Below are 27260 nucleotides of genomic sequence, written 5' to 3'. Positions count from 1 at the left end.
CTCCGCTCTACAGCTGGGGTGCTTTTATCATTTGCTGATGTGGATCTTTACAATCAACTCATACCAACTGAAAGTAAAGTTGAAAAATGTGATTTGGTGGAGCATTTTAGCGTCTATAGGGTCACGCGGTGGTGCAGTGATTAGCGTGGGTTTTCTCCGGGTGCTCAGGTTTTCCCCCACAGTCTAAAGACATGCAGGTTCATTGTTGACTCTAAATGTCCTGTAGGTGTGAATGTGAGCGTGAATTGTTGTCTGTCTCAATGATGTTGAGAGTACAATAAAACAGAATGTAGAATAAAACTAAAATAAATACAGTTACGAATTACAAGAAGCAATCAGCCCGACAACAACCGCACAATGTTAAAAACAGTCACATTGTTCACCAACCTTTGTGTGGAGGGGAATTGTCAGGTACATTTATTGTGCCAGTTGCTTCCGGTGAGGGAAGTTGGTAGGAGAGAGTAGCATTTTGTCGGTTTTGTTTGCTGTCAGTTGTGTACTTGATTGGGGCTTTGTGGTGGGCCTTATCTGGGTGTTTTAGCAAAGGTTTTGGGCAGGAGTACTTTTTCCCCTGTTAGGATTGGCAGCGGGTTCCCCTAGGGGACTCATGGTGACTAGTCTCCCCTCCTTGTCACATGCATTGAGCCGGTTCGTGACATAACCAAGTAGTTTTGTTGCATTTTTTGTTTTGTTTTGTTTCAAATTACAATGTTAAAACATGTTTTAAAGCTGCAACCGTAATCCGGGAGAAAATCCGCTTCCCTCAAAACCTAATTGAGTATGTTGAGTATTGAAAGACAGATTTTTCTGCAGTGTCCAAAAGTGACCCCCCAACATCTAAATGCTTGTCACAGTGTCAATATGGAACTCAACACAGTTCTATACTACAGTTTCAAAAGTCAATGACTTGTGCGTGCTATATCTTTAAATGTAAACAAGCTTTAATGTTTGGCACAACAAACTATAATAATCATACATCATTTGAGACTCCATTTTGCTAAAACAATCTTAACAAAATATCAACATTTCATTTTTAATCTAAAGTACACGCACACACCCATTTGATCTAATTTGACATTACTGTACTCTGTAGAAACAAAAGTCACAAAAAGAAGAAACAGGTTGAGGATGTTTAAAGGGACAGTGTGTAGGATTTGGTGGCATCTAGCGGTGTGGTTGCAGATTGCAACCAACTGAGTATCCCTCCGCTCACTCCTCCCTTTCCAAGACGGCGGTAACTTGTCATGCAAAAAAGTGTGTCAGAGAACTACGGTGGCCTTCAGGTAACGTAAAAATGCAAAAGGCTCTCTCTAGAGCCAGAGTTTGGTTCGTCCGTTCTGTGAAACATGGCGGACTCTGTGAAGAGGAACCGCTTCATATGTAGATATGAACGGCTCATTCTAAGCTAACGAAAACATACTTAGTTTCAAGTGATTATACTCTAATGAAAACATAGTTATGAATATTATATTCCATTTCTGCTAATAGATCCCCTGAAATGTTACACATTGTTCCTTTAAATGGAGCGTAAAGTCATCTGAGCCCATAAATTCACCTCAGACATCCAATCCTTCAGCACAGGCACCAGAAAAAACAAACATCACTTTGATTATTTTCCAACATATAAATAATAATTGTCTCTAGAATGTGTTGATATAAGTCAACAAAATACAGTCTGTACAATATATTGATAAAGTGGTATGTGTGAGGTAAGACCAACCAAGGCAGGTTTACAACATACATCATGATGCTGATGGGTGTCACTAGTCAGGGCTCAGGGATGGCAGCTCGGTTGGTCAGTCCAGCACTTTGGTCCAAACGGCATCTCCTCACATCTACTAGATCACCATGAATCCTGATACTGATATTCATGAATCCTTGTGATTTCACAAGCCCGTTCGCACAAAACGGCGTATAAATGCCACGATAATGCCCAGGCGTTTGGCATGCAATAAGTACGCATTTCTTGATTTCCGCGTGTCTTTTGTACGCCATGTGATCCTGTACGGTAAGAGTGACGTAGTATAAAAAGCGAGAAAGACCAACAAACACCGGACTTTTAACCAGGAGGCTGGTGTTGGAGACCGTTGTTGACTGGCGTTGTCATTTGTAAGTTACGTTAGCGACGTTTGTCATGTGACGATTGGCACGTTTTTTGTTGACGTTTGTGACGTGTTTCCGTTGTTGTTTCCGTACGTGTTTTACTTAGTTTACTTACTTATTTTAAGTGGTTTTCTTGCCTGAACCTATCTGCGTACGTTTGCGTGGCGTACAAATGACGCGCAAAAACGCTAAAATGCGTACTCATGAAACGCGGAATGTCCGTGTAATGTCGTGGTATTTATATGCCTTCCTTCGATTTCAAAATCCCGACCTTAACGCCATCATTTTAAACACTTTGGTCCATGATTTCAAAAGCTAACGGTCTGATTTCCATGATCCACAATGGTTTTGAGCTCCTGACCTTTCCATTTGTTTCTTTCACTACGGAGCCAAAACTTCTCCCCGTACGCTTCCTTGTTGAACGTTCAATGAACTTTCATCTGACGGCCAAAATGTCAACACCGCTCACACAAGATATTTCATAATCTCAACCAAAAATAAAAGCTTTTTGGTAAGGTGTGTAATGCACTTTGTAGCCACTGTAACTGGGCTTTACAGTTTTAATCTTGTTAGATTTTCCCTCCATGGTTGGTATGAAGTTAATTTCCTGAGTTTGTTCAACCATGACATTTGAGTCTGCAGACTCACTGAGACAATCTGACCCCCAAAAAACATCACTAATTTATGGTGGATGATCACTTTATAGTTTAGAGTCCTTTGTATTTGTTTGATAGAAAAAAGTTTTGAAGAAGTCTTATTCAACATCAGAAACAAGACTCTGATCATCCCAACGCTGTTTCTGAGCAACTCAAAATGAAAAGGGACGACCTCATGTGCATCTTCACCCACATTAACATAAGCTTCAACCGCCTGTGTACCACATCACTGTTTCCATCACTGTTTCCATCATCACTGCCATAATCATTATTAAATACATGTTGCGATCAGATTTTGGCACAGCTTCACTCTCAGTCTGCTGACACGTGTCATTCCTTGAAAGCACAAACTGGAATCTGTGTACCAGTCGTCCCGTCACTCAGGCCTCTCAAGGAGCTGCTGTCAGTGTCCCGAGGATGAGGAAGGAGACATCAGCGTCTTCATCCACGTCCTGCTCGTAAAGAGTTGCACAGTTTCAGACAGCCGTTTCCTGGTCCTCTCTCTGAATCATCTGGTAATGCTGTCTGTTCTCCAGATAGGCCGCCAGTTCAGAGTCCTGAGCCTTCTCAGCCCTGTTCTTCGGAGTCTCCCCCTGATAAAGACACATATTACACAGTTAGAGATTATTTCTCTTATTCCAACTGTTGGTCCTTTACTGTTCTTTTATTCCACCCGTGGCCCAACATTTACAGTCCACATTAAGTTCAACAGCGAGAGGCCAGGTTGTCATGAAATCCCCCTGACCTTTCTGTGTCTCTATGGCAACACAGAGGCTGTGCTCACATTGTCATCCATCGTTTAGTTCAGTGGTTCTCAATCTTTTCGAGTCGTGACCTCCTAGAATAATCAGGTCGGTGTTGGTGACCCCCCGCCTGGCGCTAAACAGCTGTTTCTACGCACCTCCGCCTGCTGATTCTGAGTGGTTATTGTGAAGGTTCTGATTAATCAGGCTAAATAAATAATTTCTTTGTTTGTGATGACAGTTTTGTTTAGTTTTGTTTAGTAGCAGGGCTGTCAATTGATTAAAATATGAAAGCGTGATTAATTGTAAGATTGTCCATGGTTAATCGTGATTATTTGCAAGTTAATCGCACATTTTTTTCGTGGTGAGTGGTGAAGCAAGAGAGAGAGAGCGGTGGCGACGGGAGCGAGTAACGTTATCGACTCCGGGCAAAGCAGGAAAAGTTAAATGAATTTGGTTTGTCCCTTCTGGGCTACTGTAGAAACATGGCGGTGCAACATAGCGGACTACGTGGAGTGGACCCGCTCCCTATGTTGATATAAACAGCTAATTCTAAGCTAACGAAAACACGTTTCTTATTATCAGGTGATTATACACGAAAGAAAACATTCTTATTAATATTATATCCCATTTCTGCCAATAGATCCCCCTAACTGTTACACACTTAACTGTTGTCATGCAGAATATGAACAAGTTTCCAGTCTGACTGTTGATTTTGTAATAGTAGGCTACTTCAATAACCCCTCATAATCCCTTCCACACATCATAACCATGTCAGCATGCTTAAAAAAATAAATGAATAAAGAAACGATGTGGGTAGATTTGATTTTGTGTCAAAAGGTCATTTGTGTTTTGTAAAATTAGACATTTACTCCTACTTGTTCTTGTGGTTAATCTCTCGATACTTTTCCTCAAAATACGATAATTTGAAGCCTCTGGCACAATACTTTAACATTTCCCATCTGGCATCGCTGCCGACATCTAAAGAAGCTGTAAGACTCAACAATAGCAATAATAAATAAATAACAATAGACAGCATGAACTACATACTAACACATTTGCACTGCGAGCTGTGATGAACACTGGGCTTTACACTGCGAGTCTTGTTAAAAACAAAAACAGGCTTTTGTTAAGAGTGTTATTCCCACTCGCCTCTCCTCCCCTCTGTGCGGGAGAGATTGTGGCGTTTCATTAGGGCTCCATATGCCGTGTCTAAAACGTGTGTGATGGTGAGTTTACAGGACCGACTATGGTTTTCCATTTCACATTTCTCCGTGAAGTGAAAAGTGCTTTTGTTAAAGTGGCATTGTCTACAACTAAGAAAGAAAATGAGATAATGAGAAATAACTGAAAAACGAAGTAAACAACATGTGTCCTTGAGAGGACAAACACACCGACGCATAGTCTACTGTAAGTGGTTGTTTAAGGGGGAGGGGCCCATATGCTGAATCACTTCCAGAGTTTAGAACAGACTCTAATTAGTTGAGTCCAGTGTGTGTGTGTGTGTGTGTGTGCATTTGTCTTTGGGGTTCTACCAGATTTGGATATATTCCCAGAGAGAGAGAGAGGGAGAGAGAGAAAGACCCTAAGTGGAGAGTGCAGAGAGATGTAGAGATAACAGAGTATTTTATAGAGATGTCAACATCATAGTCTTCACTTCTCAAGTCATTTATCTGGCTTTCCATTCATTGCACTCTCTCTGTCTGTCCCCCCCCCCCTCTCTCTCTCTCTCTCCATTCTTCCCCCTCTCTCCCTCTCTCTGTATCTAGGTCATTGCTAGTCCAGCCAGTTAGGCGCTTTTTCTACACTGTTGAAACCACCATGCAAAACTGAACAAAAATGAAAGACGATGCATATTTGAGACCAACACACACACACAACACACACACACACACACACACACACACACACACACACACACACACACACACACACACACACACACACACACACACACACACACACACACACACACACACACACACACACACACACACACACACACACACACACACACACACACACACACACACACACACACTATTTGGCTAAATGTCAGTGACCTGACCACCTATAAGAGCTTGTTGGACATCCCATTCTAAAGGCCCAGGCACACCAAGCCGACTAGCGGCGATAAAAGCCGACTGTTGCGTTGGCTCACGTCGCCTTTGTCTTGGCCGACAAGTTGCATTTGAACACACCGCAAAGACTACAGCCGACGGCCAGTTAGCACGTACGCTCTGCTCCTGCCTGAGAGGAAATAACTCTCCACACCAGCAGGCGTCGGTAGACTGTATTCGTCGCTCTGCCCAGGTGTGCTGCACTCCTCGACGAGGTGGCCAGGTGTGCTGCATTTGCTTAACGAGGTTGGGAAGGAGGTGCTTAAAAGCTCTTCTGCTGGTTCTGCTGCCTCTCAGTTGATGACTTTATATTGTCTTTTTGATATATGTCTTTGTTAATAAATCCTATGGATTTTGAGTTTTAAAGGTGTCTTTTGTTTGTGGTTTGGGTCAGTGTTGGAGTGTTGTTAGACCCAATAGGGCTGCCCTAGGGTGGGGCGTAACAGTCATACAAAAAGGGAAACCAGAAACCCGATGACTGAGGATATACAAGCCGTAGTTACATGAAACAAAGCGGCGTCTGCCGACCATTTTCACACCACTCTCACTCACCACTTAGCTTCCTTCCAGATGTTCATGTCGCTGTGAAAATATCCGTGTGTTGGAATGATCAGATGAGATGAAGATCCAACATGCTGAATCGGACGGAAAACCTCCAACACGGGCAGACTAGAGCCGACGGTGCGGGACACACTGCAAAAACTAGTCCGACGGATGCTCACAGACAAAAATACGCACTCTAGTAGCGTTCTAATTCTTCCCAAAGGTGTTCAATGGGGTTAAGGTCAGCACTGGGTTTCACCAGCTATGCATAAGTACAGAGAGAATGTTCCCTTCCACTGCCTGACAATATTCCCAGTCATGGTCAGCAGTTAAAAACACATTTAAGCATAAACAGAGAAATGTTTGGGAGTGCTTGATCGACAGTGATCGCTGCCATGCTCAGCCATGGCGGTTGCCACCTGTCAGCTCAGCTCCGTTCTGCCTCCTGCACTGCTTTTGATTTTGTGGCTTTAGCAACTGACAAAAGATTGCACTATCTTTGGAGCTGGACCGTCAACCCAAATCCAAGCTTTAGAATGTCCCGTTATAAACCTTCTGGAGATGTCACAGATGCCACATCCATGTTTTCTGCACAGGCTGTTTTTCAGCACATACATAGACACATGGGAGTTACACCAGGTATTAAAGCCATTAATACGGGGGGAGACGTATGAGGAGGGAGCTCTGTAGACTGATGGAGTCTGAACTGAAACTCGATATGTTCTTGATAAGGACAATAATAGACCAGCCGACAGATTATTTAAATGGGCTAAAGACCAGAGTGAACCAGGGATCATGGGTATTATAATGTGTATTGTGAGTGTGGCCTTCAGGAACAGTTCTGGTCTCTCATAGGGAGAGTTGATGTTACATAAAGTTAAATGAGATCTGAAACAACATTACTTATGATTATTTTACTGAAAATGTCATTCTTTATCATCAGTTTAAGAAAATTAATAATAATAATAATTGGGTTCTGGTTCATCTATCTATCTAGGTTTACAAATCATTTGGTAATTATTATCAAATTCTTAATATAGTATATCAAATGTTATAATGTGTGCAACAATAAACTGTTAATAAATACTTTACTAATGTAATCAGAATGTAATTGTTAATGTCTCTTATCAGCTATGATACAATATAGAATTTATAAAGTCATTATTTCATATTACACAAACTAATGATAAAATAACATTAATTATAGCAGTAATAATAATTATTAAACATTAGGGCTGTCAAATTTAATGCTAATATATAATAAAAATAAATAAAATAAATAAAATAAATAAAATAAATAAAATAAATAAAATAAATAAAATAAATAAAATAAATAAAATAAGCTGTAACCACCATATGAGAGCAGTGCTGAGCGGCGAATAACAACAATATTAACAAAGAACGTATTTTGCCAAGAAGTGAAAGCCAAATGTTGGTTCCGTTGCAGCGTCAGCGCCCAGCAGCAGAGCTCCGCTTCCGCCAGTTTGGACTGAAAGCGACTACAGAGTGCTGTCTGAAGTGTAATCGGTGCGGCTGGGTAAATGGTGTAATGTAAATATCGGACTCTACACACATGCACACGTGTGTGAACAGAACCTACCTGTAGGTCTGTTTTCATCAGTGAGGCTCCTGCTTCTACCAGATAATGACAGATGGTTCTGTGACACAGAGATGCAGCTCGATGAAGAACCGTCTCCCCGCTGGTGGTCCAGAGTACAGAGACAGAGAGAGAGAGAGAGAGAGAGAGCATGAGATAACAGCAACTCTCATCGTCTTCTGAGAGTCGAGCAGCATTGATGTTCGGGCACCCCACGGCTTTTGTTTGGTTTGGTATTCTCTTTAACGTTCGGTACACTTGTTAGGATGCCCAGCACATACAGACGGACCAGGGCCCAGTGGACCTACATCAAGGCTGCTGCTGCTTCACTCACAGGACAAAGTTTGACAACACTTTCTCAGTCACACTGTGTCACCTAAGGTGTGTCCATCAAAATGAATTCTGCTCACAGGATCAATGGGTAACAACAAAACAAGTTGCATTTTAAATCCCTTCATCATTTTTTAACTCAACTTAAAGATTTAAATTGTTGAATGTTTAAGGCGATACAGGAGACTGTACTTACTGGAGATTTTCTGTGACATCAAGCAGGTCACTTGGAGCTGGAAAACAGACATCAGACCAGACCACCATCAATGGCATACTACAAAGGCTATCTAAAATATGTCTCTATTACAATTAAAAATAGTTAATCATGATTAATCACAAATTAATCACACAGTTTTTACCTGTTCTAAATGTACCTTAAAGGGAGATTTGTCAAGTATTTAATCCTCTTATCAACATGGGAGTGGGCAAATATGCTGCTTTATGCAAATGTATGTATATAATTATTATCGGAAATCAATTAACAACACAAAACAATGACAAATATTATAAAAAATCAAATCATAACATGTCAAACTGCAGCCTGTGGTTATATACTACAGTTACCATTGTCAAGGATGTAGCGGACCATCTCTTTGCTTCCTGTATCGACAGCATGGTGCAGCAAACTGCAGCCCGATGAGTCCAGCACGGTGAGGTCTGCCCCCTTCAGGTGCAGCTCCTGCAGCTTTTTTGGTGAAATAGGGGTTAAATGAGCTTTGCAGCAACATTTTGATTGAATACTACCAATATTATTCATGGATGTATTCTCTCTCTTTTAGCTCTGGCTTTGGTCTCCACCAACTCCTGAGGAGAATATCTGGCTCTTTAGCTGCTAAATGCTGTCATTGCTAGTTCCAGACTGACGCAGTTGTCATTTTCCCGCCCAGTGCCCACGTTGTTTAACCTTCCATACCTTGCGCCATGCACTTTAGACTATGCTATAGATGGTTAAAAAAGGGCCTTAACTGTACAGTGGGTTTATGAGAGGTTGATGAGAGGTGGAGTTTGCAGGCTGGATACCAACACAGTGAGCTGAAAGAGGCTCAAAAGTTCTGCAGAGGTTGGAAAACTGCAAAGTTGGTGATGATTCTCTGTGGGTTTGTCACAAGCGACGCCTTTTACATTACACATTTGATCCATTGTCAATAGAAAGATATTTATTGCTGCGATTTTGAAGACAACACGCTCAAAATCCTTAAATTTCCTCCCATGATGCACCTGGAAGCACCCTGCTTCCGTTTTATAGTAAATACATTTCATTTATTTAGGCAGCCGCCTCCTTGATTTGAGGGACGATAACGTCCAGAAGCAAAAAATGTACATGTACCCAAATGTACCCAAATGTTAAGGTGACAGCAGACACTAATATTTACTCTTCTCAAATGATATCAATTGCAATTAATGGTAATTAATGGTACTCAGGTTGGTCTGCTTCAGCCTCCATCTGGGATGGATCAATATTGAAACATTGATGATGGACTGGCTCATGAAACTCACCTTCTTCTCGTCCTTGTTCTTCACACACTCGATCAACATCTGTAGCATATCTGAGAAAGAGAGAGAGAGACTATTAGAGAAGAGAAGTCAAACAGTTTCAGAGTCAATACAAACTCCTGGAAGCATGTAAATGAGAATGTGGCTTGAAGCCGTTTGCTATTTCCATGACAAATGGACCAGTTCCTAATTCTTCACAGAGGTTAACAGGGAGCCAGCGTGCTTGGTGTGTTCACAACACCTTCCAGTGCTCATGGAAATATAATATTCTGCACCACTATCACACTAATCGTGGCGTAAAATACAAAAATCTGCAAGGACAACTGAGAAACGAGGAGATAAATGAAGTTGAGGAAACACCATCTGTTTGGTAAATGAATCATGAATTCATTAACTGTGAATCTTTTCAGTACTTTCTTTTCTTTGCTTGCACTCTTTACACTAAAAGAAAGGGGACATTTGGAGGTGTTGTTATTTATAGCTTGTTATGCAATGGTTTTACTGGTCCGGCCCACTCCAGATTAAATTGGGCTCTATGTGGCCCGTGAACTAAAATGAGATTAATTAATGTGATGCCTTCAGATGGCTGCAAGGATTCTATATTATACAAACTGACCTGACTTGAAGGGTTCTATGAACTATCTTTGAGATTTGGACTGTTGGTTGGACAAAACTCACCTTGAGTTTTGGGATATTGTCCGTTTAACAGTTTTCTGACATTTTATAGACAAGACAATTATCCGATTAGATTAATTGATAATGAAAATAATCATTAGTTGCATCTCATATATTTTCTTTTATTTATTTAATATAAATATTGTGATATCCTAAACTTTCACATTCTAATAAAAACATGGACATTATGGAATTAAAATAGTATATACCATCAAAGACAATAAAAGTGTCATGATTATAATGTCCGTCGTCATCCAGACGACACGGTGTGTTGATGTCATTAGTTGATGTCTGAAACACATGCTGTGTGTGTGTTTGTGTGTGTGTGTGTGTGTGTGTGTACGGCTGAAGCAGGCTCACATATGAGATGAATGTTTATTAGGTTGACCTCAATACTCGCTCTCACTCCCTCTCTCTCTAAATAGCTGAGTCCTAATCCAGTTATGTTAGGCTTAGTGTGAGTGTGTGTGTGTGTGTGTGGGAGAGAGAGGGGGATAGGAGGGAAAGAGAAAGAGAGAGAGAGAGAGAGAGAGAGAGAGAGAGAGAGAGAGCAGACTTCAAAAATCTCTAAGAGCTTTTGTGGCTGCAAGACAAATCAAAAACAACACACACACCACAAAACCCAACACACACTCTGAATGTAGGAATTAAATGAATCTAGCCGAGGGAAGGAATTAAGTAAACCAGAGCAAATGAGAGGCTGTCTTAAGAGAGGAGAGGAAGAGGAAGCGGGAGAGGAAGAGAGGGGAGGAAGACCGGAGAGGAGAGGAAGAGAGGAGTGGAGAGGGAGACTGGAGAGGAGAGGAAGAGGAGAGGGAGAGAGGAGAGGAAGACTGGGGAGGAAGAGAGGGGAGGAAGACTGGAGAGGAAGAGAGGGGAGGAAGACTGGAGAGGAGAGGAAGAGAGGAGAGGAGAGAGAGACTGGAGAGGAGAGGAAGAGAAGAGGAAGAGAAGAGAGGAAGACTGGAGAGGAGAGGGAGAGGAAGAGAGGAGAGGAAGACTGGAGAGGAGAGGAAGAGGAGAGGAAGACTTAGAGGAGAGGGAGAGGAAGAGAGGACAGGAAGACTGGAGAGGAAGAGAGGAGAGGAGAGAGAGACTGGAGAGGAGAGGAAGAGAGGAGAGGAAGATTGGAGAGGAGAGGGAGAGGAAGAGAGGAGAGAAAGACTGGAGAGGAGAGGAAGAGAGGAGAGGAAAACTGAAGAGGAGAGGAAGAGGAGAGGAGAGGAAGACTGGAGATGAGAGGGAGAGGAAGAGAGGACAGGAAGACTGGAGAGGAAGAGAGGAGACGAGAGGAAGACTGGAGAGGAGAGGAAGAGGAGAGGGAGAATGGAGAGGAGAGGAAGAGGAGAGGGAGACTGGAGAGGGGAGGGAGAGGAAGAGGATAGGAAGACTGGAGAGGAGAGGAAGAGGAGAGGGAGACTGGAGAGGAGAGGAAGAGTGGAGAGGAGAGGAAGAGAGGAGAGGAGAGAGAGACTGGAGAGGAGAGGAAGAGGAGAGGAAGAGAAGAGAGGAAGACTGGAGAGGAGAGGGAGAGGAAGAGAGGAGAGGAAGACTGGAGAGGAGAGGAAGAGGAGAGGAAGACTGAGAGGAGAGGGAGAGGAAGAGAGGACAGGAAGACTGGAGAGGAAGAGAGGAGAGGAGAGAGAGACTGGAGAGGAGAGGAAGAGAGGAGAGGGAGACTGGAGAGGAGAGGAAGAGAGGAGAGGAAAACTGAAGGGGAGAGGAGAGGAAGACTGGAGATGAGAGGGAGAGGAAGAGAGGACAGGAAGACTAGAGAGGAAGAGAGGAGACGAGAGGAAGACTGGAGAGGAGAGGAAGAAGAGAGGAGAGGAAGAGGAGAGGGAGACTGGAGAGGAAGAGGAGAGGGAGACTGGAGAGGGGAGGGAGAGGAAGAGGATAGGAAGACTGGAGAGGAGAGGAAGAGGAGAGGGAGACTGGAGAGGAGAGGAAGACTGGAGAGGAGAGGAAGAGGAGAGGGAGACTGGAGAGGAGAGAAAGAGGAGACGGGGACTGGAGAGGAGGAAGAGCAGAGGAAGACTGGAGAGGAGAGGAAGACTGGAGAGGAGAGGAAGAGGAGAGGGAGACATGAGAGGAGAGGAAGAGGAGAGGAAGACATGAGAGGAGAGGAAGACGAGAGGAAGACATGAAAGGAGAGGGAGAGGAAGACGAGAGGAAGACATGAAAGGAAAGGGAGAGGAAGACTGGAGAGATTTCTGAAATGCAGAGACCTGCCTCCCTCATTCTGTCTCTCACACACTCATAAATTAGGCACACACGCACACGCACACACGCACACGCACACACACACACACACACACAGACAACTCCCATAAGGGTCAGACAGGTTGACTGCATCAAACTGAGAGTTCAATGGAGCAAGTGACATGTGAGCGTGAGGATGAAAGAGAGGAGAAATTAGAAGTCGAAGATGAATGTGTGTCGGACAGAAAGAAAGACGGACGGAGTTTAAACGTTTCCACGACATAATCTGCTTCTTCTTAAAACAAATTATGCAAATTGAGGAAAACATCATGTTAGCCGTCCATATCGTGGTCAACAAGCGTTCAGGTTCAGTCTGTGTTCACACTGAGAATGTGTCAGAAAACACAGCCTCCCCATTCATTTCAATGAGAACAGCCAACAGCTAAAGAAATGTCAAATCTATCTTAATACAACACTCACATGCATAAAGGCTAAAAGATTTTTCAAATCTTAACAGATGTGTCCCCACTTATAAAAAATTTAAATCTCGCAAAATCTCTCCCGATCAAACGTGACTTTAGTGTAAACAAACATGGCGGACGACTGGCAGGAAGAATTAGCGATGTTAGTTTTTGCTCTACTTTGTACTGAAAATTCACGAAGAAAAAAGAAAAATAATGGATGATGTCATGGAGACACGTTAAATAAACACTTATGATGTTGCCACAAATCAACAAGTTGGTCCTCCATTTCTGAGCTCCATCTTACTACTATACTTTATGACTGCGTCATCGGCTGTCCAACAATTAACCTAACCGGAGAACCTGAAGCAACCCGGGAGAACATGCAAACTCCACACTGAAGGGCTCCAAGCCTGACTCCAACCTGCAACCCTCTTGCTGAGAGGCGACAGTGCTAACCACTGTATATAAAACTATTTAAAGATATATATATTTGTTGCTACTTAGTAGCAAATTCGAACAAATTATTCTGCTTCAATCCATATTTGTTGGCGTTTAGCCTTTCAAAAACAAGACTTCGTTTAATATTTGTGAAATCTTGGGGCCAGGACGGACTTCCGAGCTGATCACGGGATGTAAAAAACAGTCTTAACATACCTCACTCGCACCACAGAAACATCTGGAAATATCATCTTTAGAACCATCAAAAAATTGGGGCTTTGCTGACGATTGTCGGGAGGCGGGATCGGGCCCAAAATCAGCTTTATTCTAGTGTGTACTCGGCATAAGAGATGCTTAATAGAGATCCTTAATCTAGCCACAGTCTGTGTCCTTGTGCATGCAGTGGAAGGATACGTCATATAGTCATGTGTGCTTGTCGCCAGGACAAAACACAAAGCAATAAACCTACAATTGACTCTCAGGACAAAGATTCCCTCTCAAATAGGCCACTCAGACTACTGAAGTCACATATTAGCTTCAGCTGAACTTTAGAGGTCATTTTTTACAAGGACAACAAGCACAGAACATTTTTTTCCTCCATCATCCTGTACAGTACAGTCTCACTGAGAAGGGCTCTCTTCACAGTGTAGAGAGCACAAATGATTATAGCAATGAAATCTCTTTCAATGTACCTCTGGCATCTGCGTATTGTGTTAGGAAAAAACTGGCAATAGATTATAATATCTCAAGTATTTAATACTCTTATCAACATGGGAGCGGACAAATATGCTGCTTTATGCAAATGTGTGTATATATTTATTATTGGAAATCAATTAACGACACAAAACAATGACATACATTGTCCAGGAACCCTCACAGGTACTGCATTTAGCATAAAATCCTGGTTCAACTTTTGCTGTAGTGCCTGTGTTGACACCTCTTCACTGTGCCAAACCTCCATGGAATATATGGCTCGGAGTAAACATAAATATATAAGAGCTCCTTTAAAGATGTCAATTTATGTATGTGTATGAACAACAAGTTGTTAGGACTACTTTCCTCTGAAGGAGCTGGCTCTCAGCATGTCTCCCTCAGAAATAACAGCTCACTCTATTAGTTTCTGTTGTTGCAAAGTGGGACTGATTTCCATAAACACTTTTAATCACTGACAGCGAGAACTGGGTTGTGTTCAGCTCAATATGCGAAGCGCCGAAACTGGAATCAAACGCAAAACTGCTGGCAAACTCAGCGCCGAGGAAGAAACGGAACTGAACCAGATCATGAAGCGCAAACATGCAAGTTCCCAAAGAGAATAAAACCACAGTGAAGCTGACAAAACAGACAGCTCGGGATCCCACACAGCCGGCTCCCAGGATGCAAAGTGAGCGCGAGGAGACAGAGGTTGAGAAAATATGTGTCAGAGAGAGAAAACAGTCTGTCTGGAGACACAGGAGCTGTCTTGTTTCTCTTCCTTACCCACACACACGTTTCCTTTGTCCTGTACGTGGCTGCTACGGCTTGACGCTTGATTTTAAAATTCATTTAAATTTCGTGTTACTCACAGAGCTGAGCTGACAGGTGTGTGTGTGTGTGTGTGTGTGTGTGTGTGTGTGTGTGTGTGTGTGTGTGTGTGTTACCTTTTTCTTGCTCCCCCTCCGTTTCACTTGTCTTTTGGCTCTTTTCCTGTCTGGACAAAGAGATCCACACAAACAGAAGAGCTGTTCAACCACTTACTGTTTCTGTTCACTCTACACTTACAGCCATTTAAAATGTTCAAAATATATTTTATGATATATTATTACACGGCAATGTGGCCCGGGAAAGGGAAGTTTGGGGTTCCCTGCTGGAGCTGTTGCCCCCGCGACCCGAATCTTGAATACTCGATTCTGATTGGTCAATCACAGTGTTCTACAGTCTGTTATTACTTTATAGCAGACCGTTGCCATGTATAACAGACCGTTACCATGTATAACAGACCGTTGCCATGTATAACTGACCGTTGCCATGTATAACAGACCGTTGCCATGTATAACAGACCGTTACCATGTATAACAGACCGTTACCATGTATAACAGACTGTTACTATGTATAACAGACTGTTGCCATGTATAACAGACTGTTGCTATGTATAACAGACCGTTGCTATGTATAACAGACCGTTGCTATGTATAACAGACTGTTGCTATGTATAACAGACCGTTGCTATGTATAACAGACCGTTGCTATGTATAACAGACTGTTGCTATGGGCGAAGTCCTGATGTTGAACTCTGGCGGACCGTTTTTGTGTCAAATGATTGATATCTTAAGTAAGTAGTCGTGTAATAAGCGGGATAATGTACAGCTAGCGGGTTATTGTTGTGGAATAAATAACTTCAGGGCGATACAAGCGTCGGGGCATCGCCCTGTCGGGGTTTATTTTACAACAATGACTGGCTCGCTGTACATTATCCCTTACATAACAGTGTTAGAGCCAAATTTTTGTTATTCTGGTTAAATAAATGTAATTTATGGTGTTGGTAGATTGCTCAAGCAGGAGAGCAAATTAGTTTTTGAACGCAGTGAAAATATTGTTTTTGAAAGGCGAAACGCCGACAAATATGGATTGAAGCAGAATAATCCGTTAGATTTTGCTACTAATTAGCAAAATATATATATATTTTTCAATAGTTTTATATACAGACTTTGGTATAAATTATCCAGTACGTGTGTTATTATGATTTTAGTTCGACATGAGCAAATCTAACTTTGACAACCGACGGCCACCCTAAGTTGAGAAGAAAATAATTCTACAATAAAAAGTATAGAAATGAACTGCTATTTAGCAAGTATATAATATATACATCTGTGTTGTAGTTTGAATATGCAGAAATGTACAAATATGTTAGAACAGCTGGTCATTCTAGACAAATGAGAGATTCACATTGATGAGCAGCTTTGAACGGAATGAACCTTATGACCTCCTGTATTTCTCGGTGGAAAACTTTGGTCAGGAACTTTCTCTCTCTGTTACACTTACACACACACACACACACACACGCACACACACACACACACACACACACACACGCACACACACACACACACACACACTGATAAGCAGACTGGCCTGTCCAGGGTACAGAGAAAAAAAACCTGCATGGACTCCTTTTGTCAGTGCAAGTGTTTTAATGAGCACAGTACTGTTTTGCTTTGATGAGTACCAGTATGTTTTAATGAGCAGAGGGATGTGACATAGAGACTCAAACTGACAATATCACAAGAAACTGTGCGCAAGGGGTCGCTAATGAATGAAAACTCTTAAGTAGAACTCTCGCTCACACAAAGAGACTCATCAAACCAACAATAGAAGAACACATCACATCTCTGTGGCTGCTTTCTCACCCCCTGGCCTGTAACGTCATCTGTTGGCATCTGTATGTAACAGCTTAATTAAGGTTAGTGATGAGAGGACAACTGTCAAAAGATGTCAAAAGTACTGGTCCATTTATGAGAAAGCTGCTTCTATCTTTAGTTTATCTATTTAGAAGTACATACAGTAGTAACTGTATGTGGTTAAAACAACCTCTTACACAGACTTCACAGTCAGTTGGATACATCTCTGCAATCTAACGCAATCCAACACAACATCCCAGGAATGAATCATATTTATGTCAAGTTTAGATAGAGTATGTTTTGCTTTGGACCGCATTACATTGACAGCTGTTTGTACCCTATTTCAGCCCTGTCTCCTAAAAATGACTTTCCAATACAACAAAACTGCGTTGGGATTTCGAGAACGAAACGGATTTCGTCACGTTTGTTTTTGACGTATCGCAAATACTTTTGTAATAGGGCTGTCAAAGTTAACGTGATAATAACGCGTTAACGCAAATTTGTTTTAACGGCACTAATTTTTTTAACGCATTAACGCAACTTGATACTGGCATCATATGAAACTAGAAAAACCTAATAAATCCATTGGTACCAACCATGTCATACTGGCTTGTCGTGATGGAGGTTAAATAACGCTCCAAATTTTGGCGAGGAAAAACTGTCATGGCCATTTTCAAAGGGGTCCCTTGACCTCTGACCTCCAGATATGTGAATGAAAATGGGTTCTATGGGTACACACGAGTCTCCCCTTTACAGACATGCCCACTGATTAAATATTTAAATCGATTGACAGCCCTAGGTTGTAATGACATTGAGGAGGTCGGGATGGTGGACAGGTCAAACAAACACAGGACTTTCACCCAGGAGACCGCTGTTTGTGTCCCATGTGAAACTAAAAGACAACCATTGACATCCATAGCTTAAAAATGCAACAAAACAGTAATTTTAAGCCAAACTATGATGTTTTTAACTAAATCTAATCGAGTAGCTTTGTTGCATGTTTTGTTTTGTTTCATTTACAACGTTAACAACATCTTTAAAATGGTTTAAAACTGTTTAAAACTGTTTAAAATTGTTTAAAATTGTTTAAAGTGGCGACCGTAATCCAGGAGAAAATACATTTCCCTCGACGTAAACGTTATTGAAAATGCAGTTTTGTTTTATGGGAATGTAATTTTGTAGGAGGCAGGGTTGCCCATTCACATAAAAGAGATAATATATATTTATATATAATTCTAATTTTAAAATATATTTTTTTGTATTTTAATGTTTAACTCCTGTGATGTATTGAGGATTTGTTGATTTAAATAACGGTACAAATATGTGTTTGTAAATGTACTGACCTCAGTTTTGGTTTAAAATCAGCAGCAGTGGTGTTGGAACGGTGGATGCAACCCGCCCTGCAAAACACAGACCAGGAACAGCATAACGACAGGTAATATAAAATACAACATAATGACACATTTAGACAAGTATTCAATTTGACATAACGGGCTCCCTATTGTTTTTAGTACACTTGAAAAGTACATGTAGTTGTGAGCCTGTAACACTGAGTCTCTGTTTGCTATCCTTTGAATGTGATTAATGCACATTTTTTTTCTGTCACGTCAACTTGTCAAATCACCCGTTGTGTTGTTGTTGTACTCATGGAGGGTCTGATTTGCTAATAAAAAACAATAAAGAGCATCTTGAACACATTAAAACTACACATAAAGACACTCTACAGGGTGTGTGTGTGTCTGAGAGGATACTAACCTGCTGAGTTTGCTGGCCATAGGTGTTGTGTTGTGTGTTAAAGCATCAACGACAGAGCTGTCACTGTTTATCCGCTGCCTCTGGGAAGAACTACAGCAGAACAAAGGAAACACAGTCACTAAACCAACTCTATCTCAGCCGGAGACGGCTTACAACCAACACTGAATGTTTCCAGACTATTCTTCAGCTTCCAAACAGCCCCGGGAATGTATGTTCTGTAGAGGATGGGAACTATGTGGTCTGTTAATACTTCTTCTTCTTTAACATTTCTTTCTAAATGAAATATTTTTCCCTGAATGAGAATCTTTAACCTCCCTCTAATGATGCAAATGATGACTGCCTGCCTTTTGGATGTCAAAACTATGAGTCACAACCTTTTGGTAACCTCTTCACTGCATTCACTTATCTGGTATGCTTGCTAGGTAAACAGTTGACGAGTGGAACACTGAGATAACGAGCATGAGCGAGACACCGGTAGAGAAAAAGGAGAAGGAAGCATTTTGATGGGTGGCAAAGTAGGACAAGCTCATGACAAAACAAGAGGAAGCAGAAGGTATGTGAAAGTCACTCAGAATGATCAAAAAAGTGAAGAAACTGGTAGCAGACATACGCTCTAAAAACAGATTCTGCATCTATGTCGAATCTGGAGACAACGGAACAAGATTTTGGCATCGGAAGCGTTCTGGTTTCTGATGACACCTCAGACTTTAGCTACAACTCCAAGTCCTGCCACCTACGGAAGTTCTCGGATGACTCTGCTGAGCACAGGAGCGTAGTGGACTGCTTCACTGAGCGGTGTGGGCTGAACGACCTGCAGCTTAACACTGGTGAGATGAAGGAGTTGGTGGTTCACTACATCTGTTTCCATCCAGGGGGTGGATGTGGAAACAGTTCTACAAGTACAAGCCGGACTGGGCTAAAGAACACCGAGGCTCTGCTCATTCAATGTCTGCAGTATATGAGGGTGTTCTACCAGTCCGTGGTAGCCAGCGCTATGATCTGGTGTGTTGGGGCAGCAGGGTGAGGGTAGTCAACGGCAACGGAATCAACAAGCTCAACAGGCTCCGTCCTGCGGAGGAGCTGGATTCTTTAGTGGTGGTGTCAGAGAAGAGGATGACTCTCATTCTCTCCGTGATGTGCTGGTCTGTCAGCAGTAGACTGTAACCACCACAATGCACCGCAGGAGAGCCTTTCTTCCGGTGGCAATTAAATTGTACAACTCATCTACCTCATGTGGAGAGCTGGACAGCGCAGTTATATTTGGTATATTTCCACTCTTTCCTAGTTTGTACTGCAACTGCTGCAGAGCGGTTTTCCCCTCGGGAAATTATCTTATCTTATCTTTCTTTGAGACCAGAGACCACCGTTTGCATCCCGTCTCCTACCAACAGCAAACATTTCTTTTAAACAATGTTTCTTTTAACCATGAGCACCATCTTTCCCCCAACCTTAAACAAGTAGAGGAGGCAGATGCATTAATGCTCTGAGAACCACAATAGAGCCGTTTTGTCTTTTTTAGGGGGGGACAGGAGGTCTTTAGAGGGAGATAGCAGGTCAACAGTAGATGTCACGTAGAAGTGGTGTACATCATCTGAAAGCTGTGAACCTGGAGATTAATTTGAGATGCAGCTCAGCAATGTGTGTCAAGTTGATCTAGTAATAAATTCAAAATAAACATGAATGAATGAATGTAATAATTATTTAAGTGTTTAGAACATTATGAGGGTCATTCATCCCCATGCTCTATTATGTCTCATAAGTTGTTGCAGCACTTTTTTGGGTTGATACCATTTGTTACACAGATTTGGTGCTAAATTTAACCATTTTTTATCACTGGAGAATTGATAAAAATGATCAATAATCCCTCCAAAATAGCACATTAACACACCAATACCTTGAGGAACACCATAGAAAAAGCCATGCTGTGATTTGGGATCAAAAACTTTGGACATTTGGAGATTTCTGCATTTTTCGGCAATTGGATGGCGAACACTTGTGTTGTGTAAACTGCTTAGAAACCTCCTTATTGTCCATCTAGCTAGTAAAGCCATCCATCCTCTGAATACTCTAGGTCTCTAGTTTGATCCATCCCTCCTCTGAATGCTCTAGGTCTCTAGTCTGATCCATCCATCCTCTGAATGCTCTAGGTCTCTAGTTTGATCCATCCATCCTCTGAATGCTCTAGGTCTCTAGTCTGATCCATCCATCCTCTGAATGCTCTAGGTCTCTAGTTTGTGGCTGTAAAGTTTCATGAGGCTGTCTCAGAGAAGTTATGCGGTACAGCTACGTCAAATCAATTCATATATTTTGGAGTTCAAACACGTTGGAAATGGCCCGAAAAGCGACCCAAAAACCGTAACACAAGCCGAACCATGGGCTTGTTGAACCAACGCATCACTAAGGACTACTATCAACCCCTTGTGTCAACCACAAGTCTGTTGTTTTGACTGTATCACATGGTCTATCTAGCTACGGTTCCACAGTGAGAAAAGTAGCTCTCCTGTGCATACCAACCTCCCCCTGACATACAGTTTAATCCATGAGAAAGGCAAGCGTGTTCACTTTTCATCCATCCATTATCTGTAACCACTTATCCTATTCAGGGTTGCGGAGGGGCTGGAGCCGATCCCAGCTGACACTGGGTAAAGGCGGGGAACCCATGTTCAGTTTTCTTGGTTTGTTTAATGTTGTTCAGTCTGGTTTTCAATACACAATACACTAAATAATGACAATGCATCGTCATTTCTGCCACATCTCCCAGAAATAGTCACTAAGTTTTCTCTCCTGAAACATACCGCAGTAATATTTCAGAAATCCCCTGACCTCAGAGCCTGATTGCGTCTGCTCTTAAACAGATTTCCACCCGATGCTGAAGTGTAAACCGACGGCATGCGAAGCTATCAGCTCAAAAATCATTTAAAAAAACAAAATGTTTGGTGTGTAGGTGTCAGAGACAGAGGGATGGAGAGCAGAAGAGAGAGAGGTAATTATAGTGGGAGGAATAACGTTCACCTCTGGCCCTGCGTGGGCAAACCGCTACTCTGTTAGTGTGTGTGTGTCTAAGTACGGTGGATCGCTGTGACTCTCGAGTGCTCTGACATGCATTTCTCTCTCCATCCACTGTTTTTTTCCGACTCTGTCTTTCTCCTAAACCCATCTCTCTCTCACTCGGCCCCTGCCTCTCGGTCTCATCTCTCCTCCTCGTCCTCCCACTCGGTGCACTCAGCATTGCAAATCAGCCCGCCAACACACATGCACACACACACACGTGCGTGCACACTCACACATAGCCAAAGGGAAGTGTTGTTAGGATCAGCAGGTTGTGTTGCGCTGCCTATACTCACATTGTACCTGTTCCTTTATGGATTCGGTAAGCTAATCTTTATACGTTCACGTTTTATACCCACAGAGCAGCTCAAACGCCAGGGGAAATATTATGATCCTGTAAATGTTTATGTTACCACGTTGTCATATTGTTGTTTCAATAGCTGATAATCAAATACAACATCACATAATTAAACTCTAAACCAACCAGCCAGGGTCAATTAACTTTAGCGCCGCTGTCAGTGACGCGTGCCCACTTATGTTTATACTAATAACTACCACTCATTACTGAAATGGTACAAAAGAGCACTGATCCTGATGAGTAAACACATTACATTACGTGATCAGGTAAAAAGAGATGGTCAGATTAACATGTACTTAATGGAAGAATAGTTTTTGTTGTCTATGTTTTTGGTAACTGGAGGACACACTATACTAGAATCAAGATGATTTTAGCTAGTGTTGCCATGACTTCATCCACCCATCCTTCATCAATTTTCAGTACAAAGTAGTAACATCGCTAATTCTTCCTGCCTGTTGTCTGTCGTGTTTGTGTACACTAAAGTCACATTTCTTGACTTTGAGTTACTTTTTCTTGTTGTTGATGAATGAATCTGGTAGTGTGTATTGAGCCGTTTTGGCCAAATCGTTGCTCTCCACACACTGCAGGAACAAAACTGTTCAATTTAACATAACATGTCGTTGTGTGTCTCACTTTTTCAAAAATCTGTTATTGTCGGTCAGCTGTTACATGCATACAACAATACTGCTAATAATAGTGTGTTTAATTTCACCAAAATCACCACATTTAATCTCCCTCTCTCTCGCTCTCTTAGCCACCAGTGACGGTTTTTAATTATTTTGGCTCTGTACACCGCCACAATGGAATTAAAGGCAACTGAAGTGCATACTTTCAGCTTTAATTCAATGGGTTGAACACCATTTTTTATACACAGTCACCTATTTTCAGGGGCTCAAATGTAATTGGACAAATTAACATAATCATAAATAAACCGTTCATTTTTAATACTTTGTCGATAATCCTTTTCAGGCATTGACTGCCTTCCTCACAGTTTCCTCTCCTTCGAGAAACAGCCAAGTGTTACTATACTGTTTGCAGTGTGTGTGTCTGTGGACGCCATATTTTTCTGCTTGCACTGCCTCCATATGAAATCCAGTACGTCCCTATACACTTCAGAATTCATCCGGCCTACGGTTTTCTTCCCATTATTCTGCAAAGTATTCTCATACAACGGTTCGTATGATATCTTACGAAAAAGTTGTTCCTCCTTTTCGTTCGTTTGTGTCAATTTTCCGCTTGTTGCATACATACAGTCTTTTAAAAATAAACTTCCATCTTCACAGGAAACAACTTCCTTAAGTTTAGGCAACAAAATTAGTTAATTAGGTTTAGGAAAGGATCACGGTTAGGGTTTAAATAACACTGGAAGTGGTGTAACAATAGCCATACATTACACATTTTTAAAGGATAAGACTATTCTACTTTTATCTGAACAACAAATCCCATGTTCTAGCATTTATTATGTGTGTATCAAAGCCTGATGTATCTTTTCTCTGTGCCACAGAGCTTTAAAACACATCACTGTTGCACTGGCTGACATATTCCTTCATCACCATGAACACACACACTAGTTTATTTTGACTCATACACCGTCCTGATACCACAAATACTCACTAGAGCACCAAATGTGGATTAATCCGCCACTGAAAACAGTCCTTACTCCTCCGAGGAAAGGTTTGCTGCGGGAATAAATGGGCTCCAGAGCCACAGATATTCACACATTGTTGGTTTGGGTCCTTTCATGGGATTTGTTGACAATAAGAAAAATATAGGATAACACCAGACTTATCCTAAAAAACAGTGCTTAGAGAGAAACTCTCCACCGTCTCCTCTTTCACTGAATCTGTTCTCTCTCTGTATGATCTGAGCATCAGCAGACAGCTGCTCTAACAGGTTTCTGTAGGTGAGAATTTTAATCTGTGTGAGTGTGTGTGTAAATATGGTTAAAAGGATTTCATATGGAGGCAAGGCAAGCAGAAAAATGTGTTGTCCACAGACACACACTGGCAACACACACACACACACCACCATAACAAACAGTATAGTAACACTTTTGCTGTTTCTCGAAGGAGAGGGAACTGTGGAAAAATGCAGATAGAAAATATTATTCATGTATTTATACACCCACACACACCTATGCATACACACGCATCAGAATTATGCAGTTCTACTTCATGCAGGCTTTGCCCTCTAACAGGCTCTATAGGCTTGACATCTCAAACTGTGAAGCAGCGCTACGACATTTGCATACTTGCTCAACCAATCAGAACGAGCCGAGCCCTTCCCACAGCACCAGCCATGTACTGTATATGGATATCATAATGCAACCTGACATCCACTTTCTTGACTGAAACACAACACAATATTACTTTCTGGAGGTTATTCTTCTGCATATCTGTTTTATGTGTTATGTAAGCACAAAAACTTCAGAGAAATATAAAAGCTGATTAGACTGTTGTCAGGCTATTAAATAGGCGTTATCAGTCGCTGTAAGCCCCATATATGTGGGCCAATAGGGGCCTACTACACCCACTGGTAGGTTTTATCATCTATTCACATGGTAGATCACCGAAATTAGGTATAAATGAACACAACAGCGACCATAGTAATTATGACAGGAGCAGAAGTGGAAGTCAGGCGCCTGTAGTATAGACAGTGTGAAAAAAGAAGTTCTAATTTGTTTGCCTAAACCTAAAGAAGTTGTAGTTTTGTTGTCTAAACTTAAAGAAGTTGTAGTTGTATTGCCTAAACCTAAAGAAGATGTAGTTTTGTTGCCTAAACCCAAAGAAGTTGTTGTTTTATCGCCTAAACCTAAAGAAGTTGTAGCTTTATTGCCTAAACCTAAAGAAGTTGTACTTTTGTTGTCTAAACCTAAAGAAGTTGTAGTTTTATTGCGTAAAATTAAAGAAGTTGTAGTTTTATTGCCTAAACCTAAAGAAGTTGTAGTTTTGTTACCTAAACCTAAAGATGTTGTAGTTGTGTTGCCTAAACCTAAAGAATTTGTAGCTGTGTTGCCTTAACCTAAAGAAGGTGTAGTTTTGTTGCTTCACCTAAAGTTGTAGTTTTGTTGCCTAAACCTACTGTAACTGTTTTTTTTGCCTAAACCTAAAGAAGTTGTAGTTTTAATGCCTAAACCTAAAGAAGTTGTAGTTTTATTGCCTAAACCTAAAGAAGTTGTAGTTTTATTGCGTAAGCCTTTTTGTTTGTGTTCAAAACATGACGTTTCATTCAGTTTTACATGTTAGAACGTGTTACTTTTAAGTTTCACTTTCCCTTTTACAACGTAGTAGGCGTAGGAGGCCCCTAATGACCCACATCTATGGTGCTTATAGCGACTGATAACGCCTATTTGATGGCCTGATAACAGTCGAATCGGATGAAAAATGAGACAAAATGCTTTGGTCTCCATTGTAACTGTATTTAAAGCCTTTGCAGCTGTGTCTCACACAGAGCAATTACTGCCTCTCTAAGGTAATATAGGGTTTGAAGGGTAACACACACACACAGTCAGTCAGTCGGTAAAAAGATAAGCTGCTTTCAAAGAACTCGGTAGTGACCTGTATGTTTGTGTTTAATGTGTGGTTTTACCTGGGATCAGAGGATGAAAGTGAAGGGGAGGGAGGAGCGACAGGGTAGACAAAGACTTTGTCGGAGGTCTGATCACAGGGGCTTCCACTAGAGATCACCAAAAAAAGAACATATGAAATACAGTACAGCATACAGCAGAATTACACAACCTTAAAGGAGGTTTCCTATGACAACTAAATCATTGGGAGGATAATTTATGACAATTCTCTGTTGGTTGCAAATAACCACTTTGAACTGCCGTCTGCTGCTCACAACATTATTTAATATAAGGACCACAGACAGAATTGTGCCCTGGACAACACTACGCCTCACTGCTCGCTCTGAAGTGCAAAGGACTGTCATAAATTGTTACAGAAGATTGGCATACTCAAGACAATTTACACCGGAGAAGTGTTCTGAACTCCACGACACTCTGCCAATGTCTTCTGACGGTGAGTTAGAACATCAGAATTCAACTTGACAACATTTAAGAGGACAGCTCTCTCTAAATAACACCTCAACTTTCCCAAGATTCACTGAAACAAAACGAGTGAAGTCATGCACAGTGAATGGGATCGCTACCTGCTGGGTGCTATACCTAAAGATAAGTGCAAAACTGTACTCCAACCTTAGACTGTATATAAGAGGTGGACGTAGTCACCGTGACGTCACCCACTGGTTTGTGGACTGCCTTTTTGAAGCCTCGAGTTCGGCATTTTGGCCGTCGCCATCTTTGTTCTTTGCAACCAGAAGTGACACAAGAGGGTGGAGCTAAGAACAACCAAATGCTGAATAAAACATTTTTAGGCGAGCAAAATGTAAGTTTCGTGAAGTGAAATCACACTGTGAAAGACGAAAACACATCCAACTCCCAGACCGGACATCGCCGTGGTAACGACCTGTCAATCACAAGGTAGCCCCGCCCTAAAGCATCCCCTGCTTTATGGTCTGTTTGACCCTAAATGGGACCATAATTTACTAAATGAACATCATGCTGTATTGAAGAAGACTTGAAACTAGCGGTTGAGACCATAAACTCATGTTTACAGTGTTTACTGAGGTAATAAATCAAGAGAAGTAGACTCATTTTCTCATAGACTAGTCACTTTATATACTTTAGGCTTCTTTAAACTATTGATTTAGTTCTTATATTGTCTCATTATATATTGACAATCTTAGCTCAAGGTCAACTCACTTATTAAGCTTAAGCTTTTGATCATCAGCATATGGAGTTTGCTAATTTTTTCATGAGCACTTTTGACTTCTTGTCCATTTTTGCTTTAAAGTTAGTTAGTTTACTATTGACTTTGCTTCTCTTTTTTTATACATATTTAATGGGAGCCTGAGATTCAAGACTTTCATTGCCAACGACTACTTTGTTGTAACTGCTGCGCATATGATTATAAAGAACTTGGAATTTGAAACTAGTCTCGCACATAAAAACCAGGCGCGTGCACGTGATATGAGCGGAAAACCATCCTCGGAAGGGAGCCTTTCTGCTCCGCGTGCACAAATGTGATGAGCGTGAGCTCAACCCTCCCTACGCGCTCGCGACTAACACTTGCTCGCTCATCAAATTGGCAATATCAGATTCACTTTCATTAGTCGCAAACGGATACGTTCAGTTAACTGTCCACCGAAAACATGAGCACAGTCCAACAGTCAACAGAGAGATCCACAGTAGCCTCTGAGGACTCTGTGAAACCTGCTATTTGAAAGGAATCATTGATAACTTCTCTCTGTTCTGGGGATGTAGAAGGCCTCCACACAAACAGATCGAGAGTTAAACTACT

At 41.6% G+C, this 27260-nt stretch overlaps 1 protein-coding gene across 12 annotated transcripts in view; it reads right to left on the bottom strand.

Moving 5' to 3' along the window:
* Positions 1 to 923: 923 nt before the first annotated feature.
* dgkza (diacylglycerol kinase, zeta a) overlaps positions 924 to 27260 on the bottom strand; it is a 78910-nt gene continuing 52573 nt past the window's right edge. For 6 of the 12 annotated variants that reach the window (XM_074626950.1, XM_074626958.1, XM_074626960.1 and 3 more), the window contains 9 exons: positions 25489 to 25575; positions 18495 to 18584; positions 18083 to 18139; positions 15003 to 15052; positions 9590 to 9639; positions 8657 to 8777; positions 8289 to 8325; positions 7766 to 7865; positions 924 to 3352 (listed from right to left, as the gene is read on the bottom strand). In XM_074626950.1, coding sequence (XP_074483051.1) covers positions 3236 to 3352; positions 7766 to 7865; positions 8289 to 8325; positions 8657 to 8777; positions 9590 to 9639; positions 15003 to 15052; positions 18083 to 18139; positions 18495 to 18584; positions 25489 to 25575 — 709 coding nt within the window. In that variant the 3' untranslated portion in view covers positions 924 to 3235. The remainder of the gene's footprint in view (positions 3353 to 7765; positions 7866 to 8288; positions 8326 to 8656; positions 8778 to 9589; positions 9640 to 15002; positions 15053 to 18082; positions 18140 to 18494; positions 18585 to 25488; positions 25576 to 27260) is intronic. The other 6 variants (XM_074626961.1, XM_074626962.1, XM_074626954.1 and 3 more) reach the window with 1 other exon arrangement.

Source organism: Sebastes fasciatus, chromosome 24, assembly GCF_043250625.1.
Source record: "Sebastes fasciatus isolate fSebFas1 chromosome 24, fSebFas1.pri, whole genome shotgun sequence".
NCBI lineage: Eukaryota > Metazoa > Chordata > Actinopteri > Perciformes > Sebastidae > Sebastes > Sebastes fasciatus.
Note: the sequence above shows the minus strand (reverse complement) of the source record. Positions and strands in the feature narration are given on the sequence as shown.